The 15,714-nt window shown below is 42.5% G+C and overlaps 1 protein-coding gene across 1 annotated transcript in view; it reads right to left on the bottom strand.

The window, feature by feature from the left end:
- Positions 1-15,714, bottom strand: part of anks1aa (ankyrin repeat and sterile alpha motif domain containing 1Aa) — a 78,063-nt gene that overhangs the window by 23,004 nt on the left and 39,345 nt on the right. Inside the window, 3 exon segments of the mRNA XM_032522113.1 lie at positions 1,437-1,506; positions 2,903-2,959; positions 14,368-14,861. Of these exon segments, the coding sequence (XP_032378004.1) occupies positions 1,437-1,506; positions 2,903-2,959; positions 14,368-14,861 (621 nt within the window).

Raw genomic sequence — 15,714 nt, 5'->3', positions numbered from 1 at the left:
TTTTGAAAAGAATAACAGGAGAGGAGGTACAGAATCCTTAACACAAAGACATCACTTTACAGAGTGAAAAGCTACATCTAATAAAGTGTCTCTCAGGCACTTCTTTTTTTTTTTTTTTTAAAGAGAAGTGTTTAAAAGCAAGCTGGTTTATGTCACACACGAGAGTGACCACTGCCTTGAAACAAGAACAAACTAAATGTATCCAGTGGGTCTCCTTTCTATCCTCTGTACTTCTGTTCACCGTAGGCCGAGATACGCTGTTCAAAAAGCGCTTTCTTACCTTTCTGTGCCGCTGCTAATGTCCATTCCTCTTCCCATCTGTTCTATTAAAACAGACCCAACTGTCTAGCCGCATAATACTTTTGTACCCAATTCTCTGGTGCTAACTGAATCGCAGTTTGTTTTCGGATGCCTCCTTCATTGACCGTGTGTCCCAGGCACCTGATTTCCCCTGGGGGCACTGACACAGATCAAATAACTAGGAGGGTGATCACAAAGCAAATCGAAGCAGGTATGGTCTAAAGTACAAGAAGAATAAACCATTGTCAAAGAAGTGAAGAACCTGTGTGCATCACATACTTACGTTTTGAAAAAAAAGCAGGCAAAGATATACATTCTAAATCTGCCCACTGAAATCTGTGCTTACTGCCAAATAGAAGGTTGTACAGGATTCAACATTCAAACCCGGAGGGCTCACTGTAAGGCCCCTGACACACCAACCAGACGGCCGACCCTCGGCAGAAAAGGCAGTTGGACTGATCAATGTCCCCGAGTTGGTCAAAAAAATCAGAACACACCAAAGCGACATGACGTAATACATCTCCAGCAAGTAGCGCTAATCTATATTGTCGCCCAAAAATGAAAACAGCTGACTGGACTAACGTGTCACGTGGGTCTGGTTTCTCCGAAATTCAAGGCGGCTTGTTTAGAATACAATCTCATATTTTCCTATATTTTACCCACCAAAAAGTGTTTCTGTTCATTTATTACCAGAGGTGACTGACTGACTCACAGACAGACTGACTCACAGACAGACAGACAGACTGACTCACAGACAGACAGACAGACTGACTCACAGACAGACAGACAGACGAGACACAGACGACTCACAGACAGACAGACAGACAGCAACTGACTCACGACAGAAGACTCACAGACAGCACTGACTCACGACAGACGCACAGACAGACTGACTCACAACAGACTCACAGACAACGACAACACACAGCAGACCAGACAACCACAGACAGACTCACAGACGCCCACACACACACACACACACACACACACACACACACACACACACACACACACACACACACACACACACACACACACACCACACACACACACACACACACACACCCACACACACTCACGTGTTGACTCTGATCAACATTTAACAGGATAAAAAGACAATGATGATCATACTCTACCTGGTGTAGCATATTGCTGATCTCTGGAAAAATCGATGCCGGCACCAATCAGTGTCATGATCTTCTCGATCTGAGGACAGGAACAGAAGAGGCAGATAAGAAGATGGAAGAGGCTTTGTTAAGTTTAGCCTCCACCTCTCACCAGCAAAAATACAGAGAAATGCCCCCATGCTTTAAACACTAAACACCCAAACGTTACGGTCACCCTGTGAAAGCAAAGGACGGCGTTGAGGGTACCTTTACTGAGAGAGAAGTCCGTCACAGTGGTTTTATGGAGGAATAAATAACGATTTTAAAGGGCATCTTAAGCAACTGCGCCATAGCTGATTGCCTTGATATCTCAGCGTTACAGTCGTGTCTAGAGGCTGTCTGCAGCCCAAAAACTGACAAACTGATGTCATCAGTGTGATCACAAAGCAAAAGTTGTATGGCAATCAAGCTAAGAGAAAATGTGAGCAGGTCTAGGAAAATGATATGTGAAACAATATCGGGTGATTCATGCTTTTTGTCTTTTTGGTGAGATCTTAGAGAAAACACTTAAAACTATCTTTGTCATAATGTTTGCGCCATTTACACTTGGAACAATCACCCGTTGTTTCAAGGCAACTGAATCAAAAGCACAGGAGGAGTTACTGTAAATACACAGAGAGGCCGAGAAGAAAGAGCAATGGCTAAAAAGGAAAAGATGCCCGGATTCCCATGTTTGCAGAATGCATGCGAACATTACTGGGGTATTTTCACTGACGTTTCCGTGCAAGTACAACAAGTACAAGTAGAACATTTCCTTAAAATGCATTCATAAGGGCACTGAAGCAGCTGAGGGCCATTGCACTGCTATATTACACCTGCCACGGCACAGAAACATGGCTCCCCCTATCAACCAATCCACTGCATGGACAATTGGAGCGTAGAAAATGAAAAGGTAGAGACGGACAGTACTCCCGTCACACCTGTCAAGTGCTGTCAGTCAAACTCTTACCAAAATTGAGCTAGTACCTATCTTTTTTCAGTTTTCTGTTCACCTGAGGCAATTGCCCAGGATGCTGCTCTAAAAGCCCCGCGACAGGTTATATGGCCCCATTAGTAGGATTATATAATGGCAATTAAGTGCCATCAGGAAACAAAAGACAAAAACATTTTTAGGTTCTCATCATCAAATCCGTACAGGGATGTTTAGAAGTGAAATGGTTTCTAATTGGAAGGGAAATGTCAGAGACAGAAATCTAACTTTGAAGAATGATGCATCTTCAATGTGCTACTTTCAGACAGGATAGTTAATAGTAAATTAGAGCTTCTAGACATGCTTAGAAGAGGTAATGAATAATTACTTAGATTATATCATTCCAAAAGGGTTCACGAAACCTGAAAAAGGATCCCATCTACCGCTACAAAGAATGCCCCAGAGATGACAGAGCCAAACCCCCAAAAGGACCAGGAGACATTTAGATGAAGGGTGGACGTCTTACGCTGTCAAAGGATTTAGATCTTCGCTGTTTTGTGGTAGGAAAAGTCGTCCGTTTCTGCTAAGAGAAAACTCAGGGTTTTGTTTTGCCTTTCTCCGGGGCGTCTTCCTAAACTGTGCCAACTATTCTCTGGCAAGGAGATTTTAATCATCCCCTTTTATACAAAGATCTGGTCCGCAGTTGGTACAGAAAACATTAAACTGAGCGTTGTAATGATTAAATCATTGAAGAATCAGTGGAAGAATCCATCAGCCCTTGTGGAACCTGAAGATCACATATGAGTACATCACTCTTTTGCACTACCTTCTCGGTTATTTTCATATGTAACGTTAATCTTCATCACCTCCGAGCAAAAACACCTTTTTTCTACGGAAAGGAGGGAGAGACCAAGGGCAGTGAGTGGATCATATTATTCTACTTCTCCATACTGTTGATAAGAATACAGCATATTGACCAGATGGTAGATTAGTCACACAAGCTTGACAAATACCCTTCATTTATCAGCACAACATGCTCCCTCCATCAGTCATTAAACAGGAATGTTGATGGTGAATTGGCAGCACCTCTCCTACCTGAGCAAAGACCCAGATGAGTCAGCTAATATAGGGGGCCACTGTTTGGAAGAGTGTCTCTCTAGATGCGTCAGCGCTTTTATCGGGCTTAACCAAACAAAATACTCTCCACCCCCAAACCTTTGAGGAGTATTAGCATGAATGTTAGCATGTTTATATAGCAGAAGCAGATAAGCACATGTAAAATAAGCACATGAGATCTTCTTGTATGATGTAATTCCCTGGGTTTTTCCATAGTCAGAGTTTGATACTTTCACCGTTGTGAAACCAGGAAGATATAGAATACACAGTGGGACGACAGTTCTTGTTGCGTATGCAGTTACGGAGCAACATCAGTCATTTGGAGTCAACTTTGTGTCCGCCTGATGAATGTAAAGCCAATATTCATCCTCCTTTTAGCTCTGTTTTTGGTCTTCAACTCCTGAGGGAAATGCCTGGCCCTTTAACTGCTAAATGCTCGACTATGTTAATCAGCTAGCCGCTAACTGTGTCTGTCTGCCGGTCGGTGCTGGGTGGTGATGGCGCAGTGGATGTGACACATGCCTTTGGTGTGGGGGACCTGGGTTCAATTCCCATTGCGATACATCAACCAATGTGTCCCTGAGCAAGACACTTAACCCCTAGCTGCTCCAGAGGCGTGTGGCCTGACAGGAACGCGTTACAAAACATAAACAGATTTCCCTAACATTAGTTCTTTGTAGTCATTTTTGAGTTCTCACTAAAATAATATAATAATTTGTTTTACTGTCACAACAGAGGAACATCAACATATATTAAAGTTCTGATAACTAAAATGTATAAAAATACAAACTTAAGATATGAAACTCAAAGTCCTTTGAACAAAAACACAATAATAAAAAAATAAAATGATCAGTGTTACAGTTCCGTCATAGAGTGCCGTCTGGTGGACAAACTATGCAACGCCAACACTCATAACATGGTTGACTGTCCATTTCTATTTTGTTTTTTAAATATTCATTTATCAGAATCATTTATATCGATATATCGGTCGGACTCTAAATGTAATGTAATGGTGCTAAGCAGGTGCAGCACGTTTATGTTGCTCCCATAATAACCTAAATTATTAGGCCTCAGCAGTACAAAGCCAATTAGAAAGCTGCTGACCAACACTGGTATTAATCAGGGGTCTAATATGTATCACACACACACACACACACACACACACACCACACACACACACACACACACACACACACACACACACCACACACACACACACACACACCACACACACACACACACACACACACACACACACCACACACACACACACACACACACACACACACACAGTTAATGAGGAAGGGGGTGCAGTGCTCTCGTCTCATAAAGTGGCTGAGGTCTGTACTGAAGGGAGGATAAAGCTCCTGTCAGTGGCAACTTCTCAGCAACGAGCAGCGTGGGAGGGGGGTGGGGGGGGGGCTCTGACATGCAATTCAACTGCCAAGTTTATTTCTTTAACTTGCTGGGGTGAAGAAATGCTTTTGTACTTTTAAAAAACTGAAGCAGAGGTTGTAATATTCTGTCCCCCTCTTTGTAGCATCTGCAACGACCTCAGGGTTCCTTTTCTGAATGCCTCTAGCTGCAGGGTTTAAAAAATAAGGGTTGACTGGTTGCATTTTAAAACACACTCCCACCTCAGGTAAGGGCAGCATACCAATTTGTTTTTTTTTTTAATTTAAAAACACAATTCAAGTATTGATGCAAGAACAAAAACACACACACCGCTGCATCCGATCCTGGTGTATCTGCTTCACTTGCCCCCTATAATGGAACAGGGAATACTAGTTGCACCAATGAGACATAGAAGCAGCTGCCGTGAAAGGCAGGTGTGATATAGTGTTGGAGCTGGGTAAATATATCCTTATAAAAAGGAGCACAGCCCAGTGATTTCCTCAAGGTAAAACCCATCCACAACAAGAAAAACACCCCTGGATTTCATGGTCGGGGACTAAGGAGCCCAATGCCATGAGAATTAATAAAGCAGAGGGGGTGGAATGCGCTTTTGTGCTGCAGGATCGAATCAATACAGAAACCTGAAATGGAGAGGCGTCCATTGTGAGAGGGACTGGCTGTGAGCGGCGAGATACAATGAGGTGGGTCAAAAGTCAGCGGCGAGGTGGAGGTTGACAGCTGAAGAGCTAGCAGTGTTGGGAGACAGTCAGGAGAGTACAGACACGCGAAGCCATTTATCAAGCCTCTCACAGCAGGACTGCTGCTCTGGGGTGACTGAGCGGAATAGTTTGGGTTGCTGTGATATGAAAACAAAGTGCTGCTCTCTCATTATCAGCCTTGAGACTCTCAAACAAAATGCAACTGAAGCTCAGCTTAGGACGCCTGGCAGAGCTTGTCCAGGGTGAAACAAAAGGCTGCTGCGGAGAGTGTGCCCAGACCACCGGTCTCAAATTGTCAAGCTGGCACCAAGACAAGGGTTGGATAAAAACTATGGACGAGTGAATGGCATCAAGTCCCACAAGCACGGCCCCATCTAAAGCTGGTGCCAATACCTCAATGCCATATTGGGACAAAGCGCTGTCAGCAGTCCCGTCAACATTCTCCTAAGATAGCCCAATGTCATGCTCGTGTTTTAAGGCAAAATGTCCCCACGACACAACTTCAACAACTTTGCAAACACATCCCAAAAGGATGTAGAAACATCTTTCAATAAAGTGAATCCTTTGTATAAGTTAGAACAGAAAGGGCGCCCCTTTTCTCCAATGACTCGCCTAGAGGAACACTATGTATCACACTGTATTGTACTACGCCAAGTATTGGCTGCATGTCTCAGCCCCTGTGGCTCTCCTGTGTTCCTCCTGGTGGGGATTAGAGAAAAGATTTGCAACCCTGCTGGTTGCACCGGGCCATGACTGACACACACACACACACACACACACACACACACACACACACACACACACACACACACCACACACACACACACACACACACACACACACACACACACACACACACACACACACACACACCACACACACACACACACACACACACACACACACACCACCACACACACACACACCACACACACACACACACACACACCACACACACACACACACCTCAGCAGGTCAAATACACAAGACTTTATTCTGCCAAATCCACAATGAGTTCTTGAACATGGCAATACAGGAAGGCAAAAACAAGAACGAAGCTATGTTGCATGAATTGCCCTCGTAGATTTGAAAATGCCACAGAGGATTAACTTTTTAAAGAATACACTTAAAAGTACAAGAACAGCGTGCGGGAGAGACTTGGGCTTTTCCCAGTCTATTGTGCTGTATTTAACAATCAGTGCATACCAATCGAATAGGCTTCACAAGAAATATATTATCCAAATAAATGCTAAAAAGCATCAATTGTTTTCCCATTCAATTCATTCATGATAGGTAGACAAGATTAATGAGCGTGGTGCTGCTGCCTGTAAGGGAATCAATACTTACAAAAGCTGGTTTCATAGTAGCTACTGGATCTGTGCAGTGCAGATTGAAAATGAAGTTTAGAGGGGGATGAGGCTGTGGATGGCGGCCCTCTCCTTCTGTCTCTGTCTACAGATCTCTGTCTCCCTTTCTCTCCTCCCATCTGTGGAGCTCAGTTTGCTGGCCCACATAATGTGCCCCCTGGATTGTCATCTTCAGTTTGATCCCAAGGACCAAGACCAGCCCGCATTAGCATGCGGCTTACGCACCAGCACGCACACGCACACACACACACTCAAAACACACACACAGGGCTCCTTAAATGGAGAGACGCATAGGCCAAGACCTCATGCAAGTCAAATCCCCTTGTCTTGGAACCAGAGCCAGTATACAGGGGGGGGGTAGCTCATGGGAAGAAAAAGAAAGAAAAGTAAAGAGGGTGTGAGAACGGGACTATTTAGCAAACCAGATTAAAAACTAAAAAATATGTTGTTGTTTTTTGTTTTTTTTTAAAGGGGTGTGTGTATGCTTTAGGGGGTGAGTTTGTCCCGGGACCCCCTCACCCAAATACTATCACACAGCTCGGCAGAGTATTCCAGAGCAGTCAGTTGTGACTGGCAAGATGGCTGCCATCTCAAAGAAAAGAAAAACATTGTAGTTGCAGCAATATGGGCCAAGGAGAGAAAAGAGAAAGAAAGAAAGAAAGAAAGAAAGAAAGAAAGCTAGAGAGAGAGAAAATAAAGAACGGAGTTTATACATTTTGAGAGGACACTCCCAACATCATTAAAGAGAGTGCAGGCTAGGTTACGCCCAATCAAACTTTAACTGCTTTACCCACACACTCCTTCTCCTTTGCCATGCACTTTACATCGGCACTGTGAATATTTCCATTTCAAGCTAATGCAGGCTTATTCCCTGAAAGGAAAAGGAGAAGACAGATTCCCAGCCCCTGCCTTTTGCTTTCAGCACAGAGCTCCCAGGCATCTAAATCACCATTCAAGTGAGAAGAACCAGGCCTCCGAGTTCATTTACATTAACTAAGGCTACGAAATTGGACTAAAGAAAGTGCCTTTTTTAAAGTAATAATAACAGACTGCCAACCAAGGCTTCTAAAAAACATCTCATTACTAGAAACGGAATCAAAAATACCGAATCTCTTTTGGGAAATATGCAATGATTGCCATTACAAAAGGTTACTAGGGGTGGGGGGAAATATCGATACAGCATAATATTGCAACAGTTTCCATGGCAATATCGCATCATACACAAAGGCCAAATATTGATCTTGTATTATATTTGTGTTGCTCAGTTTGTCTTCTCTACAATTCCATTTTGCAGCAGTGAGATGAACAAAGAGAAATGTATCTTTTTAGATGAAGCAGATGTTGACCTTTTGGGACATCAAAATATGAATTTGGAAAAAGGTAATACATTGCAATGTCTCGCAGAACATTGCAATAAGTTTAAAATCGCAATAATATCGCATTGTGATATAAGTATTGTGTTGATATCGTATCAGGGAGTTAACAATGCAACATCACAACATCCTTTTTGAGACATTGAGGCTTACATTTTGCACAGTGCAGCTCAGGGTTTGTACATTATGAATTCATTCTAGCTGCATTGCATGAATGTGTCTATTGGTCCAACTGACAGGCTGCTTCACACACAAATATGGTCAATACATGGCCTGTCAGGGACATGCTGTATACAAGATCCATCAGAGGCAGGATTCAAGGTTGGCAGGCTCGGAGGGGGCTCTGGGGGGGCTGACCACCAGAGAAAAATCATACATTTTCAACGTCAACTGCATTGTTAGTATTATCTCAAACAATTTTATTGTGTGGTCTACAGAGTGGAAAGTAAATAAAATCGATGGTATGAATGAATGAATAATTAAGTATGAACTGGCCAGTTCACTAAGTAACACACACTAGTATGGAGCACACATCAAATGAGGCCATTGCCCGAAGTGCATCTCCTTCTCACTGATAAGATCTCTTCTTCGTGTAGAAGCCAATATTACAACCTGTTCTCCTGCCACATGGGAGTGTGAGTTGTGCAAGAGGACAGCGATAGCTCCAGGGTTTCTTCCTCCTCTACAGCCTTTTCCTATTACAGCCAGATAAATTCTCAGGCTCGGTTTATTCAGTTCATCTGTACAAAAGCACCGGGAGAAGACAACAGAGGAGATACATGACTCTTTTGCTGGCTGCCAAAGGGGAATCAGGGGAAGAGCAGCAATCTCCAATAACAAAGTGATGTCATGGCTGCCTTAATCCTGTCATGCTCCCTGAGACCACATCCCTCAGACAGTCTGAGGAGGTGAGCCGTTCGTTACACTGGGTAATTAGACTGGACAGTGATCTGCCTGTGACCAGAAAGTTTGAATAAGGAATTTAAAAGGATTCAGAAAATGTCCCCTTTCATTGACATTACTCAACTGGACCACAGAATAACAACGATGTCTCAGGAGCAGTGTCAATACTTTCCTCTACAGCATTACAAGTTAACTGTGGAATCTTAAAATATCCATTTTAATTATTAATAGGTAATGAATGCTATTAAAAATACCACACTTTAGGTCTACACTTTGATTAGAATGTGTGCCATTTGTGATAGGTGATAAATCAACCAGGCCAGAATGAGCTTAATGCAGATATCTATTACACACACACACACACACACACACACACACACACACACACACACACCACACCACATCACCACTCACACTCCACCACACTCACACTCTAATATATACAACGACCAAGACAAACTAAAAATTGACAAACAAAGTTAATTTAGTGTAAAAAAAAAACAGTGTCGCCGTTCCACAGTTTGTCCAGAGGAGAGCATCTAGGTCACACTTCTTTAAATAAATAAATAAATTTAAAGACATCTAATGGATCTGTATCAAGAATGATTATTTATGTTTTGTGTTTATGTGTTGTTAAAAGATATCTTAAAATCCCTAATATCCGTATCGCCACAAAAATCCAAAATCAGCTGGGTTATACTCTGTGACTGTTAATCTGTTGACTGCATAATTAATGACAAAATTAAAGATTAATAGAGAAATAAAAAATTATATAAGCCTATATAAGTATATTTGTCCACATAATACTTAGTTGCAGCCCTAAGTGCTATATACAAACATAATACAGAGCAGTTGAAACAGTATATTACTACTAATCCAACCCATACAGGACTATTTATAAGGTGGATATGATACTGTCATAATGAAACAGCCAGCTTTACACAACCCAATACACATTTTTGATAAGGTTTCCTTAAATTGTTTTTTTCTTAACAGGGCATTTCACAGATAAAAAATGAACTTGCTACTACTCTCTGGTGGACAACCAATAGAATGGAGATCATTTTTTAAATCATATTTTTGGCATTTCTGTACTTAATTTTCTTCATTTATATCTTATATACAGGTACCAATGCATCTGCAATCAGCTGCTCCATCAGCCTGTCCAATTCCAATACCCAATCCAATATCCCAAAAAATAAGCACACAAGTCAAACTATGGTATTGATTGGTATTGAACACTATTATGGAGGCATTCTTAACTATAGAGTTTACTGACTGCATACAGAGAAGGTCTGAAGGTCAGCTTTTGTTGGAACCTTTAGTCAAATACTACCTTCAATTATCACTGAGTGTTTCCTTGGCAGGCTTTGACAAAACAATAAACTAAAATGACGTTGAAGTTTGTGAACGTCTGGCAATGCTGAAGTAGATCAAGGCAAGAAACCTTCCTTATGGTGCTCACCCAAAGACAAGGTTACACTGACCGGGAACAAGAATGAATGACTCATGCTGCTAAGGTGTACTTTACCTTCAGGCTAGAAAAGTGTTTTGAACTTTAACAAGCGTCTGTAAGAGGCCTTGTGTACTGGCCCCTCTCCGTCCGAGTGTTGACGGGACTATTTCCAGTCAGAACAAACATCACGTCAGTTCGCCGCCATAAATAAATACCCCTCAAAGACATTCTCTTAACTACAAGCTCCTAGCTGTGGGCTAGCATGACAGTTATCACCTTGAGCGCAGTGGGTGCAGAGCTGGGGCGACATAAACACAGCATCTGGCACAATTTTATGGCTGCACGTTAACTGAAATAAATAATAAAGTTGCACTTGCACAGTACAAATGAGCTAATGAGCTCATTAAAAAAAGGGATCCAACAATAATGTCTAGTGAGGAGTCCATAAAAATTATACAGCGATGCAAAATGCTGCAACAGTAATACATAATTCAGGTTTTGTTGTGTGTTGTGTAGTCCCAAGCACAGATACACAAAATACAAAAAAAAGAGTCTGAGAAGCCAGAAAATCTCAGCCCACCAACACCTACTAACTGTATCAGTGTTGCTTGGCACCAACCTATCAAAACTTTGTGGCATATTTTGTATTCCATTCAATTTCCTCACAACATCCACAAATCTGCGCACTTCAATACTGAAGAGGTTATTGAGGCGATCAAAGAAGTGGACAACTCCGACCACCTGCAACCAAAAAAACTTCCCCAAGCCGAGAAGATATCGACCTGAGAGCCGCCATTATCTCGGCTCGCTGGGGCTGTTCTGATAGGGTCGTGTAAAGGAACACTGGGCAGCAACACGATCTCCACACAGCGGAGAGAAAGCATTAGCAGTGCTATGTGAGCCCATGATGGTCTGGCATCATGAATGCAACGTGTAAGACATCTCTTGTTGACTGTGGTGCAGCAGTGTAGGGGGAGTTGTAAAAGAGATGCATGTGCACGACAGCAGAAACAGAGCAGAATACAGACAATGAGAGGTAACATTACTGACAGCCTAGTTTTGCATTGCCAGACCTTCTTCCCCAGCGCTGTGGAGGAGGGTCTGGCTAGTTCAGGATGGGAGAAAAACATGCTCTGGTTTATTGGCTTTTTTTTAATAAACCAATCACAATAGTCTTGGGCGGCGCTATGCGCCCGGCGGTGCCTCTGAAAAATAGCCTCAGGTAGGAACTTGTTTGGGTGGAACGTGTACGTTTAGTCGTGCAACAGGAAACTCAGATTGGACAGATAGTCTAGCTGTCTGGATTTACCCTGCAGAGATCTGAGGAGCAGTTAACCATAGTCCTTGTCACTCCCCAATGTAAGTTGAGTGCAGATTTGAGTTGCGCATACTCCGATTTAAACGGTTCACGGCATAACGTGTCATACGGAAATTTGTGAAATCCATCCATAAAAACAGAAGATGGGAATCATTTCAAAAACGTGTTAGCTATCTTTGATTGTTTGATTGCTAACATTAGCTTAAAACACCATTCAAGTGACAGCCTTTGTTGTGTTTGATGTCTAGCTTGTAGCTAAGCAAGCAGTCATTTCACAAATGTTTTAGCTATCTACTTGTTTAATTGCTAATGTTAGCTCAAAACGCCATTCATCGGACAGCCTTTTTTGTGTTTGATGGCTAGCTTGTAGCTAAGCAAGCAGTCATTTCACAAACGTTTTAGCTATCTACTTGTTTAATTGCTAATGTTAGCTCAAAACGCCATTCAACTGACAACCTTTGTTGTGTTTGATTGCTAGCTTGTAGCCAGCAGTGAACAAACTTTGTTAAGTGGGTCCATTTTTATGTACTGACATTACATACTGTAAGTCTCCTGTAAGTATTTTCTATGCTACGTGTCGCGAAGTGAAGCGTGCGCAACTCATATCTTTGCTCGGCGCAAAGTGACGCATGTGTGACTCAAATCTGCACTCGACTCACATCGGGGTGTGACAGTTCTTATAAAACGGAGTTTAGAATGTCAAAACAAAGCGGAAGGTGTGGGACATCTGGTCATCGATATAGACTTCTGAGAGGATAGCTTATTGACAATACTTAATTGAGAAACTTGGAGGATATCATTACTCCCATTAACAATTGTAAGAAAATGGTGTAGGAGCATGGAGAGGAAACCATGTACAGTATGACTGTATGTCTTTCTGCTCATTTAGTGTCATATATTCTTTAAACACATTACAACAATATTAATATAATCTTTAAAAAGTGCTGATGCAAGTGATGCTTCTTGTATATCTCAAGCAAGTAGTCCAGCAAACTAATAGGGTTTTTAGAGAGAATTTATTAGTCTTGGAATAATCTGATCCTTGTTCGGCAGTGTGTTGTGTTTGTTGTCTTTGTCTGTAGGAGGGGTTGTCTCTACAGAGACTCTGGTTGCTTTCCAAAGCCTCTGCAAGAGAAGGAGACGCGAGCTGCAGGGAAACCGATCTGCAGCGTGTAAGCTCTCACTGAATCTCAATTTCCAAATCTCCGTCTCTTGTCTTACTCTCTCAGCTCCTCAGCCAATTTATCCCCACCGTCTTGTCTCCTCTAATCTCTTCCCTCTGAGGCTCAACTCAGCTCTATCTCTACGTCCTAGACAAAGCATTAAAGTACTGAATGGAGGGGTATATTTAGTTATGTATATCCACCGTGATAAACACATTACAGGATAGAGAAAATAAAGATAGACCAATGTAAGGCCAAGCTGAATTTTCAATACGTTTTATAACATAAGCAAATATTAATTCCATGAGAAATTAACTGTACTTAGTGTGTGTGTGTATGTGTGTGTGTGTTATATATATATATATATATATATATATATATATAAATATATAGGTTCACAATTTAATGTATATTATATTATATATATATATAAATAAAAGGGCTTCACAATTTACATGTAGGGACACTTTCTCCATCAGTTGTAGTGTTTGCTGGAGGTTTGTGTTCAAAACAAGGTAGAGCTGAAATTGCACAGCGTCCCCCTAAAGACAACAGATGAGCTTTGAGTTTACAGTAGTTCCCTACAGTCAACAGAGCTGTTTACGGTTGGTACTGAGGTTGTCATTCAACATTCGGTTCTGTAGCTGTGGACAAATGTGTCTAGTTGTGGCTGCAGTGCATCCACAGGCTGACTTAAGCCCAACAAATGGGGCTTGTGCACAAGAGGTAATATGTTCATAAAACCTGCATATATTTGGAGTCATGCTTTGAATCTACTGTTGAAATAAGAGACTTAACATTTGTACTTGGGTATCAATGTGCCAATGAATTGGTGTATTATTGTACCAGGCCATCATGATGCATGCACTCCGCACAATATTAATGGTTTGCTTCCAATGGCTTCTCGTGCCATTCTTAGAAACAACACTCACCTAACTCAGCTTGATTATATTTTTCCTAAATCAACTAAATAAAGAACAAGTTTTCTATATGCTGGTAAAACATCTTGTGTTAAATTATTGAAGAAACATTAAAACACCTTCAAAAACCGTTTCCATTAGTCAATATTGACCTCTACAGTACTGTTTTGTGCAGCATAAGCAAAGCCTACAGCATCAAAAGGTACACACAATTTAAAAAAAAAGTACTTTATGTCCCACAAAGAGAAAGAACAAACTTACCTCGTCCCATTCTGAGGTGAAAGAGGGAGATTTCTCAAGCCTCTTCTTGCCAGTGCTACAATTAGAAACAGACTCGCTTCGGTTTCCCAACCCCCCATCCTCCTCGCTAGGGGGCGACACGAGCAAGTCGGAGTCAGACTTGGAGAGGCTGCGTGCCAGTTTCAGGTCCCCAGGAGGGCGCATCCTAACAGCACACACTGCCCCTGCCCCCAAGTCCCTGGGCTCCTTGTTCACAGTTGCATAAATTGCTTTTGGATCACAGTCTGTCAGGATGGCGGCCATACTGGGGCGGCTAGGTGGCGGTGCTGCTGCTGCTACTTCCTCTTTTACTTTGGCAGTTTTTCTTGATTCCAGCTGGCCCTGGCTGACTGGCGCAACACCTGGGAGCCTGAAGGGTTCCTCGCGGCTGTCGAAGACGGGGGAGGATCCGTGTAGCAGGCCAGTGAACTGCTCCGGGACACCTGCTCCCTGATCCTGGCTGAGCTGCGAGTTATCTAGAGAAAGAGAAAAAGAGTCAGTGAAGAAAGAGTAGTTTGTGAGGGCTGGAAAGAGGGCTTCTAACTGAGGGGCAGATCCTTAGAGCTAATAAGAAAACCACCCACACAAGCCCAGAAACAGATCTGTAATTGTTTCCTACCAGGAGTGACGGAGAGAGAAAAGAGGGAGAGAGGAGAGATGGAGTAAGGAGAAGGCGTATGTTGGCTGGAGAAATAACAAAATTCCACACCCAGCTTGCAGTCATCTGACGACGGTCGGCTGGTGCCTGACTGCTTGTATTATGTCACAGGGAATTGAAGTAGTCATCTCTGTGACTGGCCTCACCTCACAGGCCCTCTTGTCCATTAGGTCCGTTTTCCCCAAAATGACACAACACTGAGAATCCCCCCAAGCTACTGACTAAACTTGCTTGCAAACACTCACATAACTACACCACCAACAGCAGGACACAACAGACTTACCAGACTATGCAAATAGAAAATGAACAAGACGACTCTGAAAAAATACGAAGAGGAGAGAAACTTGCCTCAACTGCCTTCTCCAACGAAAACAGCTCCTTAATGAGACTGAATGGCAAGAGCAATTAAAAACAATTAGATATTCCTCCTCCCTCTCTCTGAGGAATTACTGCCACCTAAGCCTCTTTTCCACAATCAAATCAGCCATGGGATGACAGTGGCTGTTGTCATCTACAGTGGCTTTAGAAAATAACTAGTCCGTGTAGTCATCTTGCTTTTGCACCGTAGTGATGCGGGTTGTTGTCTGCTGTGTGACCAGCAGTCCTCTGTGTTTTCTAATTCTAGCCCCCACTGGGAGCTCAGGAATGGAAATTTGAATCGCTATGTCCTC

Source organism: Etheostoma spectabile, chromosome 7, assembly GCF_008692095.1.
Source record: "Etheostoma spectabile isolate EspeVRDwgs_2016 chromosome 7, UIUC_Espe_1.0, whole genome shotgun sequence".
Classification (NCBI taxonomy): domain Eukaryota; kingdom Metazoa; phylum Chordata; class Actinopteri; order Perciformes; family Percidae; genus Etheostoma; species Etheostoma spectabile.
This window is presented reverse-complemented; position numbering and strand designations above follow the sequence as displayed.